The 19,129-nt window shown below is 49.3% G+C and overlaps 2 protein-coding genes across 3 annotated transcripts in view; both read left to right on the top strand.

Annotated features, from left to right (window-relative positions):
- Positions 1-10,664, top strand: part of cadm3 (cell adhesion molecule 3) — a 35,263-nt gene extending 24,599 nt beyond the window's left edge. Inside the window, exons 8-11 of one of the 2 annotated variants that reach the window (XM_049011245.1) lie at positions 108-280; positions 1,636-1,656; positions 7,839-7,964; positions 8,629-10,664. In XM_049011245.1, coding sequence (XP_048867202.1) covers positions 108-280; positions 1,636-1,656; positions 7,839-7,964; positions 8,629-8,747 — 439 coding nt within the window. In that variant the 3' untranslated portion in view covers positions 8,748-10,664. The remainder of the gene's footprint in view (positions 1-107; positions 281-1,635; positions 1,657-7,838; positions 7,965-8,628) is intronic. The other variant, XM_049011246.1, reaches the window with a different exon arrangement.
- Positions 10,665-13,230: 2,566 nt separating this feature from the next.
- The window catches only part of kirrel1b (kirre like nephrin family adhesion molecule 1b), a 43,960-nt gene continuing 38,061 nt past the window's right edge, over positions 13,231-19,129 (top strand). The window contains exon 1 of the mRNA XM_049011256.1: positions 13,231-13,575. Coding sequence (XP_048867213.1) covers positions 13,530-13,575 — 46 coding nt within the window. The 5' untranslated portion in view covers positions 13,231-13,529. The remainder of the gene's footprint in view (positions 13,576-19,129) is intronic.

Consider the following 19,129-nt stretch of genomic DNA (forward strand, 5'->3'; position numbering starts at 1 on the left):
CACCTCCGGCGATAAGGCAGTCAGTGTGATTTGGCGGCCACTGTTCGTCAGCCGGGTTTGAGTATGTGGTCACAGAAATGTGGCTTTGCCGTCCGTGTCCCCGACAGGCCCACCTCTTACGAGTGGAAGAAGAACGATGGAGACCTCCCCTCACTGGCCAAGGTCGATGGGAGCTTCCTGCGCTTCGAGCTCCTCAACAAGTCTGACAACGGGATGTACCTCTGTCAGGCCAGCAATGGCATCGGCCGAGGTCAAGGAGACTACGTTCTTCTGGTGCAAGGTATCACTGGGGGGTGCTGAGGGGCACTCGTTGGGGGTGGGGGGCGGAGCTTGGTTGGTGGCAGGTTGCTGAAGTATTTTCTGTTTGTATTTTTTTTTTATTTGATCTTGCTGTGTTTTTCCTGTTACTTTCGCTTTTCTTTTCTGACTGTGTTTCCATTCCTTCTGTTTATTTCTTTCTCCTCATGCATCATCTTCGGATTTTAAAATCTGGCCTCGCTCTGGCCTCTGTACCCCCATCCTCCGGTGTAACTGCTGTATCTCTGCCTTCCGGACTTTTGATGTCTGGTTCCCAGCACCCCCTCCTGAATCTCCGTCCTCCTCTATGACATCTCTCACTTCCTACAGAACTGCTCCTTCCTCTTCTCTTAATCCAACCTCCCTGTCCTCTTCACCTTCGCCCTCCCCAGCTTTCCTATCCTCCTCTTCCTCTCTGCCTTTCTCTTTTCCCTCCTCTGAGTCCTCCTTTTCCCTTTCGTCCCCTGCCACCCCGCTCATGCCCTCCCAGTCTCTCCATTCCTCCCCTCCCTCTGCCCCCCCCGCTCTATCTCCTGCTTCCTTTCCTTCATCCAGTGACAGTCCACCCCCCTTTTCTCTGTCCTCTCTCACCACGTCTTCTGTTTCCACCTGGCTGAATGGATTTTACAGCTTCACAGGTAAACGCCTGGAGATGCAGCGTACCCTGGGCGCGTACGGGCAGCTGGGCACGCACCATATCGCCAAAAGCAGACAGAGACACGCAAATTCAGCCCACAGGCACACAAACGCAGATGGACTCCAGGGCACCTGGAGATCCAGAGTGTTGACAGATACAGACACGCAAAAAGGCATCACTGTATTTTTGCTCGTCCCTTCACTGTAATCTTTGTGCAGCTTGCCCAGACTTCTACCTAAAGACTTTTTACTCAGTTTTAAGTTAGTGTTGTGAACAGTTCACATTACAGTCAGTTCAGTGTTGGTGGTCTGTAATACCGTTTCATGAAACACTCACGCTTCTTGTGTGTGTCTAGACGATTCTTTCCAAGTCCAGAGGCAATTTTCTGCGTCTTTCTGTGCGCTGCAGTGTTTCTCAGTGTGTGTTTTGCATAGGTTAATATGCACAGGTTATAGTACGATTTGTCCACAGTGAAATGCCGTCCTGTGTTGTCATATGTAGTTCAAAGCAGTTGCATATTCAAACAAAACAGAATTTTTTTGTCATCATGTTTTTCATTTTCTCTTTCTTTTCTGTCACTGCTCACACTTTCCTGTCACACTCAACACTCTTACACACCTGCTACCCTGAATGCACCTGAATGCCCCACCACTCGTCTGTTCCTCCATTGCTCCATCTACCCAACCATCCATCCATCCAAGATGCAGCTGATGGCGGTGCAGGTATCTTTGTTGCAGTCACCTGACTCTGCTGTGGCATCCATCCCGCCACTCTGACCTGTCTGCCTCTGCCTGTCCGTCTATCCGGAAAATTCTTTTGCTCTCCAGGCTCCATGTGTGCCTTCTCCTCCAATTTGCATTCTGTCTGCCGCATGCACGCTGTCCCCCTGCCTGTCTCACACACTGTCCCCCTGTCTGTCTCACACACAATGTCCTCCTGTCTGTCACATGCATGCTGTCCCCCTGCCTGTCTCACACACTGTCCCCGTCTGCCGCATGCACGCTGTTCACCTCCCTGTCTCAAACACTGTACCCCTCCCTGTCTCACACGTTGTCCCCCTGTCTGTCTTACACACGCTGTCCCCCTATTTGTGACATGCTCACTGTCCCCCTGCCTGTCTCACACACACTGTCCCCCTGTCTGTCTCGCACACGCTGTCCCCCTATTTGTGACATGCTCACTGTCCTCCTGTCTGTCTCACACACTGTCCCCCTGTCTGTCTCACACACTGTCCCCCTGTCTGTCTCTTACATGCTGTACCCGTGTCTGTCTCGCACACGCTGTCCCCCTATTTGTGACATGCTCACTGTCCCCCTGCCTGTCTCACACACACTGTCCCCCTGTCTGTCTCGCACACGCTGTCCCCCTATTTGTGACATGCTCACTGTCCCCCTGCCTGTCTCACACACTGTCCTACTGTCTGTCTCACACACTGTCCTCCTGTCTGTCTCACACACTGTCCCCCTGTCTGTCTCTTACATGCTGTACCCGTGTCTAACATTGCACACAGTCCCCTTATCTGTCTCACATACTTCCTCTGTTTCCTATTCTGTCGGTTATAGTACTACAGAGAATTACATTACTGTATATTTTAATAAACCATTTAAGACATATTGGCGATAGTATGCTTCTCCTGCTCCTGTGCACCCTGGCGTTGCTGGGGAAAGAGCAGCATGTCACATGACTGTCTCTGAAGCGTAATTAAGGGGTGTGGCTCCGTCTCAGCCTGCCTGAGCAAACGAGCCTCCCTGGGACACCAGGTCCACGCGGCCAGAGGCGCCTGCCCTTCGCCAAGGTCTCAGATTTAATTAGCCGCCATGCTCCAAGCAGCCGCCCCGGCGCCGGCGCGATCTGAGGCTCACCACCGCTGCAGCCTCGTCTCCTGTGGCCGACGGATGGGCCCAGCAAACTGGAAGGCTGGGGAATGAGCGCCGCGCATTGTTGTTTTAGACAGGAGGGAATTTTCGAGAGCTCGACAATGTCTTAAATTCAAAATAACAGAACGGTGAAGAAAAAAAATCAATAGAAAAAAAACATTTAGCAAACCTTTTGTACTGTGTTGTACCCTTAAGCAATGTACTTGCATTTCTCTAAACAGAATATGCAGGCATGTGCAGCGGTAAGATACCGGTACATTGGATATACAGGTACAGGTAAATGATGTATGTCTCCAGAAAAAAGGAACAGCCAAGCAAATGAATACAAATGTATACAAATGAATAAGCAGAAAAAGGTGCATGACTCTAAATGGGGGAGTGGTTGTGCCCTGATTGGTGGGTGTGGCTCTGTTCTAATTGGTGGGTGTGGCTCTGCCCTGATTGGCGGGTATCGCTCTGCCCTGATTGGTGGGTGTGGCTCTGCCCTGTCTGATGGGTGTGGCTGTATAATGACCAGTGGATGTGATTACATTCTAGCCCTGAGCCCATAATCCAGTCACAAATTTCTCATCTCATCATGTTTGATTGCCCATCCATGTCACAGCAGCAAATGTCTGTTTTTTCACAAATTGGTTTCATCAGCTTTTCAGTGTTTGCAAACAGTATTATTAATGTGATTAGTTTTCCTATTGCTCTGAGGATGTTATTTTTGCTGGAGTGCATTACGCTGCTTAAGGCGTCAGTATAATCGACTCTTTCATACCCGTCCCCACGCTAAGTTGAAATATGCTTTTTTTTTATTTGCGTCTGCTTCCTTCATTTGTTGACTTTTTATAGCAGGCTTTTTATTTAATGAATATTTTCCACATTTATTGAATGAATGTATTCGGCTGACGAATCTGGCCTTGTCTTTTTGGGCTGGCAGAGTGCGTTAAGAAGCACATTTGGGGGATTTCTTTGTCATTTCCGCAGAATTAATTACTTTTCCGGATTGTTCCGTGCTGCTCGGAGCCCATCAGTATGTATGACTTAGGGCGCGCGGCACACAGCACCGTGTCTGTGCAGAACACGGCTGATTAGGTCCCTTCATATAAACAATCGCTCGCTTGTGGCCTGACGGAAAGGATTATTCCCTGACAGCGAGCGCATTTATGGCGGTCCAAATCAGGGAGGGTGGGTAAGCCAACCGTCAAACCTGGGGCCTGGCAGGCAGCATGTTAAGGATGCTGGGTTTTTTAATTTTTCTTAAAAAAAAATAGTTTGCTAACAAGCACTTTCTTGCCGCTTTTCCGTAATTGTTGTTAGCAGGTGCTGAGGTCCAGGGAATAGTCGCTGCCTTTGGTTTCATGCCTGTTTTACAGCAAGCGAATCCGTCCAGAACTGCTCGACTCGAGGAGATACAATCCCACGAGCGATTCAGGCTGGAGGTACCGGTGGTAGGCGGGTGTCGGCATACGTGTGAAGCGTGTAAAGCCACGCGCACGTGAGCGGTTCTGTCACTTTGGTGTCACGTGAGCGGGCCAGACGGCCTCTTCGGGGTTAAGAGCTGGTGCTGTTGCTAAGGGTGATGCGGCATGGTCGCGGGAGGGGCATGAACACCAGTTCGTTTCGGGAGGTGAAGAAATGTCTTGTCAAGTGGGGGGTGGGCGCTGAGCAGGTGATATCAGCTCGAGGAAAAATGAGGTAAGGCAGCACTGTCAGAAACAGACAGGCAATCAGGCGGACAGCCCCAGCCAGCAAGATGTCTGGGTCCTACCTCCTGGAGCACAAGCCGCACAATCGATAAATATTCACGTTTTACATTTCAAAGGCTGCACGCTCACTTGTTTGCTCACTTTGCCCTTTTGGAACCGTCTGAATTTTATTTTTTTACCTTGTGATCTTCAGATCTTTTGATGAGCTTGGAAAAAAAAAAACTGAGTAGGGAACACATCTGTCAGTACCTCTCAATCGCTACGATCGGGCTTCCTCGAGGACCTTCCGCAGAAACCTGTCAGGAGCTGTTAGATCTGGCCCAGTGGTCAGTTTGCATCTTAGTCACATCGCGCTTAATTAAGAGACCAGGAGGAGCAGAGAGGGGCCTGAGGGGGGCGCTGTGCTTCCGTGGCGGCTCTCCATCTCTGAGGAGACAGGCTGCGTAGGCCAGGATGCAGCGAGAGGCTTTGCTGTTCTATGGGAGGCAGGTGGACCTGCACAAACTGTAATCAGGGCTGTCTACCTGGAGAGCTTCTGAGAGAAGTGGGGCTAGATAAACTCTAGGGGGCAGTTTCCAGGGCTGAGTCACTCTCCCCGGATGAGCCCTAGGGGGCAGTCTCCATGGCCCAGTCACCCTCCCAAGACAGGTTGTAGGGGGCATCTCCAGGGTCAAATAACCCCCCCCCCCCGGACGAGCTGTAGGGGGCATCTCCACGGCCAGTCACCCTCCCAGGATGAGCTGTAGGGGGCATCTCCATGGCCCAGTCACCCTCCCAAGACAGGTTGTAGGGGGCATCTCCAGGGTCAAATAACCCCCCCCCCCCGGACGAGCTGTAGGGGGCATCTCCACGGCCAGTCACCCTCTCAGGATGAGCTGTAGGGGGCATCTCCACGGCCAGTCACCCTCTCAGGATGAGCTATAGGGGGCATCTCCAGGGTCGGGTCACCCTCCCAGGACGAGCTGTAGGGGCATCTCCCGGGTTGAGTCACCCTCCCAGGACGAGCTGTAGGGGGCATCTCCAGGGTCGGGTCACCGTCTCAGGACGAGCTGTAGGGGCATCTCCCGGGTCGAGTCACCCTCCCAGGACGAGCTGTAGGGGGCATCTCCAGGGCCGAATCACCCTCCCAGGACGGGCTGTAGGGGGCATCTCCAGGGTCAAATAACCCCCCCCCCCGCCCTGGATGAGCTGTAGAGGGCATCTCCACGGCCCAGTCACCCTCCCAGGACACCTATAGGGGGCATCTCCATGGCCCAGTCCCCCTCCCAGGACGAGCTGTAGGGGGCAGCTCCCGGGTTGAGTCACCCTCCCAGGATGAGCTGTAGGGGCATCTCCCGGGTTGAGTCACCCTCCCAGGACGAGCTGTAAGGGACATCTCCCGGGTTGAGTCACCCTCCCAGGACGAGCTGTAGGGGGCAGCTCCCGGGTTGAGTCACCCTCCCAGGATGAGCTGTAGGGGCATCTCCCGGGTTGAGTCACCCTCCCAGGACGAGCTGTAGGGGGCATCTCCCGGGTTGAGTCACCCTCCCAGGACGAGCTGTAAGGGGCATCTCCCGGGTTGAGTCACCCTCCCAGGACAAGCTGTAGGGAGCAGTCTCCACGGCCCAGTCACCCTCCCAGGACGAGCTGTAGGGGCATCTCCCAGGTTGAGTCACCCTCTCAGGACGAGCTGTAAGGGGCATCTCCCGGGTTGAGTCACCCTCCCAGGACGAGCTGTAGGGGGCATCTCCCGGGTTGAGTCACCCTCCCAGGACGAGCTGTAAGGGGCATCTCCCGGGTTGAGTCACCCTCCCAGGACGAGCTGTAGGGGGCATCTCCCGGGTTGAGTCACCCTCCCAGGACGAGCTGTAGGGGGCACCTCCAGGGTCAAATAACCCCCCCCCCGGATGAGTTGTAGGGGGCATCTCCACGGCCCAGTCACCCTCCCAGGACGAGCTGTAGGGGGAATCTCCCGGGTCGAGTCACCCTCCCAGGACGGGCTGTAGGGGGCATCTCCCGGGTCGAGTCACCCTCCCAGGACGGGCTGTAGGGGGCATCTACAGGGTCGAGTCACCCTCCCAGGACGAGCTGTAGGGGGCATCTCCAGGGTCGATTCACCCTCCCAGGATCAGCTGCAGGGGGCATCTACAGGGTCGAGTCACCCTCCCAGGACGAGCTGTAGGGGGCATCTCCAGGGCCGAGTCACCCTCCCAGGACGAGCTGTAGGGGGCATCTCCAGGGTCGAGTAACCCCCCCCGGATGAGCTGTAGAGGGCATCTCCACAGCCCAGTCACCCTCCCAGGACGAGCTGTAGGAGGCATCTCCCCAGGGTTTCCTTGCAGAACATCTACAAGTGGCCACTTCAGCTGAATAGAAAGGGCACATTCTGATTTTCCTTTCCAGTAGTAAGGCGTGTTTGATTTTAGAAACACTCCCCCGACTTCCTAAACCCGCTTCAGAAGAAGCTCGATTACTGAGCCTCATCTTTTTGGCTCATGGCCACATGACTGGAAGCGGCTGTGGGCCTGCGGCGGCAGCTGCGATTGGCTGAATGCGTCTCTCTGTGAAGCCGCGCGGGTCTGCTGCGGATGGGGGAGGGGACCGGCTGGGGTAGTGTGGGCCGCACCCATGGGCCCGCCACGCATACCTGCTGCGGGTGGGGGAGGGGGCCAGCTTGGGTAGCGTGGGCCACCACCACAGGCCCGACATGCATGTCTCACGCCAGCCGACACATGGCATTGCACCACGAGTACGCCACAAGCACGCTACCCAGCGCGAGTACCTAGTCGGTTGGCCTACCCTTGGCTCATGCTCTTCCTCTATGGACGTCAGGCGTGGAGAAGCACTGCGCCCGTGTTCCCGGGGCAGTCCGGCATGCTTCAACTCCGCTGTCGCCGCCGCTTGTCGTCCTGTCTCCTTGGCCGAGAACCAATTTCCAAACCGTCAGTTTCTTGAGCATGGGACTCGTACTCTTCAATGATTCACTACTTCCGAGGCTTATCTTATAAATCCGCGAGTTTGTTTTCCCTTTCGCCTTTCATCTCTTTTCTGTGTTGTCAGGTCCTTCTATCTTTCCGTGATGTCGTCTGTCTTTTCTCTCTTATTGATGTCTGTTTATTCCTCCTCCATTCCTTCCGATATCCCTCTGCTCAATGTTATCATTTAGCCGTCGGCCTTCCCTTATGGGCTTTTCAATCCTTGTGTTGATATTTATAGCCTAGAATGATTAATATCTGGTCGTTTTTTTGTCTTTATGTATTTATTGGTTTGTTTTTGTTTTATTCAAGCACTCACAATGACATTACAGTTCCTTCTCTCTCTCTCTCTGTCTCTCCATTTTTCTATCTGTTTCAGATCCCACAGCCATGACAGCCTCTAATGGGGTTGACCACGCCGTCATCGGGGGAGTGGTTGCAGTCATCTTCTTCATCCTCCTCTGTCTCCTCATCGTCCTTGGTCGATACCTCATCAGACACAAAGGTGAGGGCTTCTTCTGTGGTCTGGTGCCACCTTGTGGTCTTACCCAATACCTGGGGTGTTTCTCAATATGCATACTTGACTATACCTGCATTCTCCTGTACCCGTTTACATCATCTTCCATTGCCAGAAGTACAGAGGACGGTAAAAATCCCTGGATGTCATTCTTTCCCCGCCCCCAAATATCAAGGATACATCAATTGCATCCTGTGACCAATCCCATGATCCATTGCGCTCCAAGTTTGGTTTTGGGAGTCAGCATGGCCGGTCTTGTAAAGACCATAAATAAGATCTTTGTGTTCTTAGTATTGAGAAACACCCCAGTTCTGGGATGTCGCTGGGGCAGGGCACCATGGGTAGTGAGGGAAATGGTTAGTCATGTGACAGAAAGGGATGGTATGGCTTGGGTTTTGAGTTAAAATGGCAGGATCTGCTGGGCAGGGAGACATCTGTGCCTGGTGCAGGTTTACCTGGTCCATTTAGGCCTGGCACAATGGGCAGTGACAGAGGGTCCTATTAAATCAGTCCATTTAGGGAATCGATTGTTGTCTCGGTCGACTGCTGAAGAGCTCAATTCGGAGGGAATGAAGCCGCCTCCACAAGGGGGGCTTGAGAATGCCCAGGGCCCATCTCTTAATTGCACTCATCCCGCTTCCTCGGCAACCAGGGACATACCTGACCCACGAGGCAAAGGGTTCGGACGAGGCTCACGACGCCGACACCGCCATCATCAACGCGGAGGGCGGCCACTCCAGTGCAGAGGAGAGGAAGGAGTACTTCATCTAGTGCTGGGGGGGTGGAGGGGGGTAGGGTGCCGAAGGAGACGTCTCCGTTTGTCTTCACAAGCTTCAGTTCCTCACAATTTCACAAGAAGGGGCGGATGGCATGACAGAGATGCGCACAGTGAAGTAGAAGGAAAAAGAAACCAGAATGAACTGGAGACGGGGATTCAGAGAGCCGACTTCACTGGGTGAAACATGTTACGTCATACAAACTCACATGAACAGCCAACTCATACACGCGCACACACACACACATGCACACACACCTAAGCAGATCCATGTTTGTGTGTAGTGGGGTGAGAGGGTCTTTTCGATGGCGAAATTGTAACGTGGAAAAACACGAAAACGATACACTCCACCAGGGTACTATGGCAACGACATGCGCATTCATGGTATGGAATTCCAGTATAAATATATAAATATATATAAATAGTTAGCATTGTTTTTACTCAACAAAAAAGGTTTGGTGTGCTGTAAATACAACCTTTTTCTCTTAACTGTCCTTCCCCTTCTCTTCTCTCTCTGTATGTAACACTGTGTCTGGTACTACAGTATATATTCTAAGGCCTGCCTGTTTTTATTACATGCGTGGAAATGCCGAGTAAAAAAATTAAAAGAAAATAAATATCTGAGAAAAAAAAAATGTCGGAACGGAAACAGCTGCAAAGATTTATATGGGTTCAGTTTACTCTGATTCTTCTGTTCTTGTGTTGCCGTCAGTGTCACAGCGTGGGTCTGTTGGTCTGTCTGGAAAGAATTAGGTTTTATAATTAAAAGTTATGATTTCGCACTGAATGGGTTTTATTACCGACGGTCACAGTAGTAACCTTTATAACCGCGGCGATGAGAAGGACGATCGCTGTCGCCGTGTTTTAATTTCACTTGGTGGACTTCGCCCTAAGGTTGGTTTTCCTGTTTGACAGCATCTCCTGCTGCTGAATGTACCTGCTGCGCTTAATTTAGTGATCGACTGGACTCTCACTCTTCATGCAGTAAAACCAGGGTAAAATCCTCTGTCATACCCAAGTCTGCTTAGGCCCAGGTGAAATCAGCGCTGAGTCTTCGTTCTCTCTCGTCCTTCCTTTAACCCTGCCGCTTTCTCTGCCTCTCCCTGTCTCCCGAACTCTCTTCCCGCACAGACAGTTAGCTAGGCCTATAAGCCGTCACATTACACTGACATTCCCGATATAGTGTCTTAACAAAGGTGTGTTTTTGAATTTACTTTTACTTATTAACGACGTTATTTTTGGCGACGGAGTGGCATTCTAAACCTGTGGTATTTTCTGCACATATGTGTAACGATCAGGGATTTAATCTTGTTAACGATACGGCTGCGCTTTTCAAGCATACGTCCTGCTCCTCTCAAGCAAAGCGACCAGTAAAGGCGGAAACGCGGACTCTGGTTGCGTCATTCAGTAGTGACAGCGGCTCACCACTAGAGGACAGTATAAGCAGCACTGGTTCTTCCATGCAGGATTTCCTGTCTAGTCGAATCTTTCTCCCAGTAATTTCTTTGTGTCCAGGAAGCAAGGGGAAGACTCCAGTAGGTCTTGTTTTATCAATGTGTTGAAAAGTGTTGTTTTTTTTCAGTGATTATGATCTTTTTTCATGTGTGTGGATATTCTATTAATTTGAATTAAATTCATTATCTTCTTGAAGCTTCTCGAGTAGTCTTACAGTGGTATTTTTTGGATGACAATGTTATTTTGAATGAAAAGTCTTCCTTTTTGAATGAGTATTCATATCATGTGGAACTACTTGTTTTGTATTATGGCTTACGATGTCATCGGGGAAATCCTGCTTCATGACATCATTAGAGGTACTTTAGCTGAGACGTTCATTTGTTTTGTTCATACAGTTTTCATCTTTTGTTACAATATCAATATGGTACTTTATTTCAATAAACATGCATTTGAGTTAACTAATTTTCATGTTTATGATTATTATCTCATCGTCAGCAAAATGATGGTCTTCAGTACACAAACAGTACATCTGTCATTCAGAGATATATGTCTAGCTTAATTCCTCTTTCATCCGTGCTTCATAGAGACAATCTCTTCTCCCTAAAGCTGTAAATATATTTTTGGCTGGCTCTCTTTACTCTATTTTCTTTTATTATTCACATTTTACCTATAAGATATTATATATTAGGTACAATTATTGCAAAATAATTACAATTACCTTATTTAGGTAATAGTGATTGGCTGATATATTGATATTTGGTGTCTCGTAGTTTAAAAAGTAATCCCCCTCCACCTACCCAATAGAGATGCATTCGGTCAAAAAAATCTTCTTGAATGAAATTAGTTCAAAAAGCCGTCGTACGCACTACGTCTTGCTGGGGTATATTCTCAGCTCTGTGCATCTCTAAGAGGAAAGGAGAGAAATGGACTAAAAGAGACAAGTGCGAGATTGGCCGGATTTTAAGATGAACCAAAAAAGTATTTATTTATGTATGTTATCAAAAGGGTAATAATTGTCTTATAAGCCTGCATTTGCATGTCAGCAGAAATAGACCCAACGTTTTGTTTCGTTTTTTTCGTTTTTATAGGGGCATAAACGGTCAGATGCTTCCACGTTTGAACAAAATGTAAATACTGTAATTTCCTACGTAATCGTGCCAACGTCCAGAACACAAATCCATCCACTGCTGCTTTCAAATTACAAATGAATTTATCACGCTTGTTTTTCTCTAATGTTTTGCAGCATATTATTAAATTAAATTCATAAAAATGCTTGTCTTAGAATCAAAATAAATGCAGTACTAATGCATTTTAGTTAAAAGAGCTGTATATACTAAGGCATGTGAATAACATTTATAACACATAAACATTTTACAATATATAAACATTTAAAGGTGTCTGATAACTGTCCACTTACTAGGGGTTTAATATATACTTTTTGATTGTAAAAGTATTTCCAATTGAAATGGGTAATAAAATATTAGTGATTAATTTCCAAAATTGGTTAAGCGATTTATTGTATGGTGCAATGTATCGAGATTTCCTAGAGAGGGCGCCAGACACCCGCGGTTATTTCTATTCTTTTTATTTGCTATTGCGCTAATTCAGTGTCTTTTGCATGTCCTTTTGTGTGAATCGTGTTCTTCATATATTATGGCATACTCCTCAGTTAAACATTTCGGAAAGTGACGTTGCCCTCCGTGCTCTGAAAGAAACGTGTTTTAGCGAAGTCAGCCGTTGCTGTTACAAGAGGTGTACAGAACATCAGGCACAATGGTACGAAACAGCATAAGAACTCTGCTGGTCCATACGTGTGTGCGCGCGCGCGCACAGATTGATGTGAGTTTACCTATGTTAATGACAATGTTTTAGTGAAACTGCAGAAAGTGAAAGATCAAGATCACCAGGACAAGTCAACCCGTCTGTCATGTCTGTAGCAGAACAAACACCATATTACACATTCAAACAACATACACACAACTGTAAGCACATAAAGGAGTCCTATTCGTTACCTCTGAACAACATAGTACGAACACTGAGCAACATGTAACACGATACAAGGAAAATTACCTGACTGTTACTGACTTTGGGAAAAAAAAGTCTGGTAATTAAGAAAAAAATTATAATAAATATACAAACGCAACAAAAGCAAATATCAGGGATCCGTCGCACAGTATCCAATTCAAAAATCATTAAACAAAGTTATAAAGTGGCTTTATTGACCTGGGGCCTGTACTATGAAGCGGGGTTACTGGCTTATAGTGTTAACTTGTCGGATTTAAGGTAGTCTGGGCAAAACGTAAGTGAACGAATATGAAGTCTATTTGAGCTGGTGTACCTTAAATCCGACAAGTTACCCCGATAAGACAGTAACCCCGCTTCGTAGTACAGGCCACAGGACAGACCATGGCCTCGGGGCAAGAACACGTGAGCTTTCGAGCATTTGCTCTGAGAAGACCGTGACAGAACCGTTATTCTGTATCAAAGTTATTGATATGAAGCAAAGTATTGACAGTTTACTACTATATGCATATTTGTATCTACATGAACACTATAACACCGAAAGCATTTTGTGTTTAAATATAGATATTAAACTGATATAGGTAAATTGAATTATTCACTTTTGTGGTTTTAATTTTTTATTGCCAAAAAAAAAAAACAGACGCCTGGAAACATGCATACAAACACCTGAAACCGGACATACTGACAATGGAACAACCAAAGAAAAGGTGCGTCTGTTAAGGATGCGGCACAGTTAGTAGCTATGAGGACAGGAGCACATGTCCCTGCGCATGTCAGAGAAACAAAGGACGGCGGCCACATGCCACACACGCCTATTTTAGCACCTTGCAGTTTGCACCGACGGGGGCGCTGTTCCCCTCTTGGAAATAAAAAAAAGGCTATGGAGGGGGGTCTGTGGTGGGCGGGGGAGGAGAGGGGGGTGTTCAGTGCCTCTGACGATATTCGTGCGTGTTTGAGTCAGAAAAAGGGGTGAAAGAGCCGGAGAGGAGAGAGAGCGACACAGGCGGCCGGAGAGAGAACGTCCCCGGTGGAGGATCGGCTCTTTTAATGAGAAACCGGAGCGCCGCTGAGCACGCAAGAGACGGAGGGAGAGGGGGGGGGGGAATACGAAAAGCACAAAACCAGGGGGGGGAAAAGGGAGAAAACGGAGGAGAGAAGGACGGCTACTCCGTGATAAAGGGATTACAAATACCCGTTAATTTGAAATAAACTTCTAAAGGGGGGATTTGATGGTGTCTGTGCAGAGAAGTCATCTAACGGACCTTAACGAGGGGAGGAATTTAAATGCGCTCGACTGAACCATGCACAGTCTCTGGCTTCTAACTTTTGCATTCAGTTTTCACCAAGGTAAGATATTTGAAAACTTTGTCATTAAAACATCTCGTCGGCTTTTATTTAGTCAGTTTTTCCTGCCGTCCGCAGAGCAGTGGGGAGGCACCATTCTTTGTTAGGACTCGTCTTAAAGTTTTTTTTTCTCTCTCTCTCGCTCCTTTTTTCCCTCTTTTTATTCTGCCTGCTGAGCAAGAGCGAAAATGTGCTTGCGGATGCGCCAAGCGCTGATCCATGTGGGGTTTTTGGTTGCGCGTAGCGGTTTTCCTGTAATGTGTATGTGCGTGTGCATGAATAATATCTCTGATGTCTGATGTTTTAACGCAGACTACAACATGGGGGAGAAAGTGTTCCCTTAAAAAGACCAAATGCATGCGGGTGTGGGTCATGATCGCCAGAACAGATGTATCCATCCGTCACCTACAGCCTCCATCCGTAATGCATACCTCACATTTTATACGTTTTCGCTTGCATTAGAGATTCCCGAGGCTCCCCCGTTGTGAAGCGTTGGCATGTATGCATGTGCTTGCAGTATCAGCACCGTCTTCAGAAATGACCTTTACCTCTCTGGGCATTCATGCAAATTATGCAGATACATTCTGTAAATAATAATGCGGAAAGAGCACGGATGCTTTTAAATGGGTTACTTATCCTCAAGGATTTTTAAATAATTTTTTTAACAGATGACGCCGCTGTATTTTCATGTCGCTGCCGCTGACACCGTTTTTTTTTATTGTCATTGAAATGACAGTAGCGGGGTTGCTGGCATAGCTGCTGTTATCTTTGCACGAAAGATTTAAAAGTGAGAGCGGGTAGAGAGCGAATGAGGAAGAGGGATACGGAGAGGGTGGTGCGACCAGGGGCGTAAGGAAACTCCGCTAGGATCGATATGAGCAGCGGTGCAGGTCCCGGCGCGTGCTGGATCCCCCCTTCCCTGAGCGTGCAGGTGAAGCGCGCCGACGCGTCACTTTGCACACCGATATCTGGGGGGGGGGGGGGAGACTGGCCCTGGAAAGGGTTATGAACAAAAAATTGCTGCTATTATTTACTATAAAGCAGCGGCAAGTCACTTGCGTGGAAGAGACGGCCATGGAGGTTATTAAGGTAACACGGCTGATGTTTAAAGCGATCGGCGTGATGCTGTGTTCAGTGTGATTGGAGGGGGGGGGGGGGGGGGGGGCGTTTTCTGTGGCCCGTGACGCCGGGCTCCGCGAAATGAAGGCGACCTGTTTGATCGGGGCAGGTCCCTCGCCCCCCAGCCTGAAGAATACCGCTACGTGATCATCACCGCTTGCTGAGGAGATGCGGGCAAAGCCGCCGTTGCCCCCGACCTCAGCCCCATGCTGTCGCAAAAGCCGTCCGCCAGCAATCTGTGCGTCTGTGACATACACACTTAGCTTCTCATATACTTTACCCCAATGTGTCTCTGTAAATTAAAATCTACGATTACCGTGCTGTGTTTGTGCCTCTCCAATAGAATGCTGTCCCTCTTAGTGACGGCATCTAATGCAACTAAACGGTGTGTGATGTTGAAAATGACACAGGTCCCTCTCAGGCGTGTTTTACACGACAAAATCAGAGACGGGGACTCTCGCAGAATTAATTCACTATCAGGAACTCCGCTGGTTTTATGCTGATAGGATCATAGGCAATTTAAAATTATTAATTTTCGCCAAGATCTCTGGGTTTGTTTGATGGAAACAACATTTTCTAGGAGCTAGGTGAGCAAGTTCGGTGGGGGGGGGGGGGGAGGGGGGGGTTAGTCTTCTCTCTTTTGTCGCTGCCGACAGGACAAGGAGACGGACAAGGTGATGTGAGCGGTCGGATCGAGAGAGGAGAGACACAGGAACTGGAATTGGTTTGATGATAGGCTTGACTTAATGACATCCAGCAGAGGAAAGTTGAAAAACGAAGAATTTCAAGGGTTTGTAAGAGAAACAGAATAATGCGTCATGGTTACCTGATGAATACGGTTCCCTTTCTTTGGAGGTGGAGTAACAAGACGCTCATTTGAGCTTTTCCTGTCTGCGATTGGCCTTCCGATGGCGCCTGATTAAGAGCAGCACTCCTACTCAGCCTGTCGTGCACTTGGTGCCGTGGAGCACTAGGGAGCGAACCAGGGGCCGCCCTGTGGTGTGACACACGCGTATGCTGTGGGGGGGGGGGGGCCGTCCCGGCGTCGTGCTCTTACACCAATCCCCCGCAGGATTCGCTGGAATGCTGCGGAGACTCCGGGCCGCGAAGCTGGCATCCTTCCTCGCCCGACCGTGTTCACGTGAGCCACATTACACCACTGGACCATAATTAGCAACACTGGAGCCACTGTTTGCAGTTACAGCCCGCTCACTGCATGGTGCGGGGGGTGCGCCCCCTGCACGATCCCCCATCTCCAAGCTGGATGTCCGAGTGCACACCGGCACCCTCTAGGCCCCCCAGTGACCATGCCTGAGCGCACAATCAGCCGACCTTTTGTCTTAATGTTCATATATAAACGTGACCCCCGCTGCTCTGTTCCCGGTCCCACATTATTATGGATGTTTTCGGTGCTTCCCGTGGCTTCCAGTCCCACAGAAGGGCCCTTGGTCTTGTAAGAGCTTTCGCACGTCATTCCCGCCACAACATTCGTCTCACGGTCATAAAATATTCACATAGAGCATCGTAGTTGTTTTTCAGAATGAATTTTACTAATTGACAGCAGTTGAAATAAATGTATAAAATTTTAATCACTCTCAAACTTATTGTTTTTTAAAATTATTTCTACGGAAGAAATCAGACTGTTTTGTGAAGCGTTTTATGCATAACCCACATATATCTTAATGTCCATCCTTAATGTTCTAGATGCCAAAAATTCCTGTATGAACATTCTGGTAACTGGAATGAGAGCCACTCTGCAATCTAGGTTCCTTCCCCGCGCATTAGTGCTGCGTTATGTAACCCAGCGATTGCATTTGAACTGTTCAGGAACACTTTGCATGTGGGCCTGTAATTTGCACGGAGAAATTGCAGACGAGTCCGTTTTCTTAACCTCAGATTGCCCTGCAGTCCTCGTAGGCTCCGGAGGAATTCCACAAGGCATGGGTGGCGAGTGCTATGTTGGGGATTTGTGTTAGATACAGAATCGTATGAAGTTGTAGCAGCGACGGGAATGGCTGTTAATCTAGGTATGTGTGCGGCCATGTGCGTGTTTGTGTGTGTGAGAGTGCCGGGAATGTGTGTGTGTGTGTGTGTGACAGTCACTGTCAGTCAGATTTATGTCTGACATGTATTATCTCCCTATTCTGTCATTCCGAATGAAGGGGGGGGCGGCAGGGTGTCAGAGCCGGAGAGGAAGTGAGGTAGCTAAAGCACGTTTGCGCATTTGCATAACGCTGCTCGGCGCGCAGAGATTCGTTGCGGCGGCAGCCGAGTGACTCCGCTCGCTGACTCCTGCTTGGGTGGTTACAGCCTCTCAGCATAAATCCAGCCGGCCTCCAGATTCATGCCAGTGCAGGGACCGCAGGAGAGACGCCTTCCCATGCCACATGGGGGCGAGCCAGCTACCCCCCAAACACGCACACACAGCTGAGGCCGTGCTGTCAGCTATGTGCTCAAACCCCAAGAGTCAGCTCCACACTGCACACACACAAATGCAGACACACACTGTGCACAGAAACTCAGACAGACACGCACACACTGCACTTACACAAATGCAGACACACTGCACACGGACAGAGACACACACTCACTCCAGGATTGCGGGCATGTCCCCCACACTGTAACGTCTGCATCGTCCCGACTTTGACCTTCTGTGGAGAGTCGATCGCCACAAGCAGACCAGAGTGGGGAAATGAAAAAACAGCGTAGATCCCTGATGAGGAGGCTCCAGAGAGCACTCTTAAGCGTAATTACTGAAGCAGTGTGCAGGAACAATGGCAGACAAAGCAGCCTGTGTTGAGAGCTTTGTTTCACTAGAACGTTCACTCTCAACTTTCTGTTCAGGGGGTGTGGCCTGTCAGTCCACAGTGAATCCCAAGGGCTGGCGAACGGCATTCATTGGCTCCTAAGACACGTGTATCCAAGGCAATTTTCAATTACAAATGACTTGTCTTCCAGAGGAGACTGGGTGGCTGCTTTAAAGGGGAAATGCCGAGTTAGTGCTGGGGGTTTCTCCAGATCGGGATTCCCACTGCCATGTGAGCGTGACCGTGTGCTGATACGCTTCCCGTAAACACAAAAAACGGGCAGACAAATGCTCCCTTGTGGCTGGTAACGGGTGCTGCGTCCACTCGCCAAGCTTAAGAACGAAAATAAATGAAACCTGGTTTGATCATCAGTCAAACGGCCGAGGCATCTAATAACTCAGCGCACAAAAGCTAGTATTCATAACGATATCACGGGATAAGCCAGGTCAGGGCAGTAAATGCTCTCTTGTCTGTTCTTTTCGGCATAAATATTTGGCCAAGTGCTGATCAATACCTCTCTGTTTTGCGGCTGTCGCTGTGCCTGGGGTCTTCCTGGGGCGTTTCGAGCCGTTCTGACGTAACCTTCCCCTTTTCACACGTGTCAGATTCAGGCTATTATTTAATGGAGAGAGAAGGTGGGGGGCGAGCGAGTGTCAGAGAGGGGGAGGAGGGCTGGGCAGCGGACAAGGGAGAGATTAGACTGGGGCTTTAAACCGGAGAGAGGGAGATGAAAAGAGAGAGAGCAGCAGAGGCGGGGCGGGGGGGGGGCGATCGGGTGAGAGAGAATGGAGCCCATTACTTATGCTCCTCCGATCAAAGAGAGAGACCAGAATAAATGAGTCAACGAGGAAAAAAAAGCAAGAACAGGAGTGAGACGTGTGAGCTGGTAAAGTTTGCCGGAATAAAAGGAGGTATTTACTGCCAACAAAACAAGAGAAAGTGCCCCGTGAGTTCACCCCCTGTCCCCCCAGTCATCATCTTCTGCCTTTTTGGGCGGCTCTGGGCCAGGAGCTAATATAACAAACCCAACCAGCACCCCCCTCCCCCCCCCCCACCTGCATCCCAGAGAGGCTTGTGATTGGCCAACGTTGTCCTTCGATCTATGCCGTTCTGCTCCTCAGTGCCCCCCGATAGGTGGGATTCGGGTGCTGGGCGATAGGTGAATGGGAAGTGCTGAACAGCGATTGGTTCCCTGGTCAGTACAATGTTCCGGGGTGTTGAGCTTGGCCCTTGTTTGCACCCCAGCGGTGTGGTAACGCTCAGCCTTTCCTGTCCATGGTGCCCAGGGGCAGATGGAAGCCATTGCTTTTTGCTGATTAATGCAGAGTTGGACTAAATCAGAGACGGTGATCAGGGCGATTATGGTTTTAATTATGATGATGCAGACTTTATCATGGATTAGGCAAACATTGACAAAGATATAGTTGGCTAGGATAATGTTAACTGCGTAAGGATTACACACGATTAGGGTGATTTAGGCTAGACTGTAGCTGACTAGAATTATCTAGAAAGCAGTTGATTAAGATGATTAAACTGGAATGTATGTGGCTAGGAGGTAATCTTTGATAAGTGTACTGTTGATAGTTTGTTACCTTGGGAAACGTTAAGTTCGGCCAGGAAGCAGATGTGGA

Source organism: Brienomyrus brachyistius, chromosome 4 (assembly GCF_023856365.1).
Source record: "Brienomyrus brachyistius isolate T26 chromosome 4, BBRACH_0.4, whole genome shotgun sequence".
Classification (NCBI taxonomy): Eukaryota; Metazoa; Chordata; class Actinopteri; order Osteoglossiformes; family Mormyridae; genus Brienomyrus; species Brienomyrus brachyistius.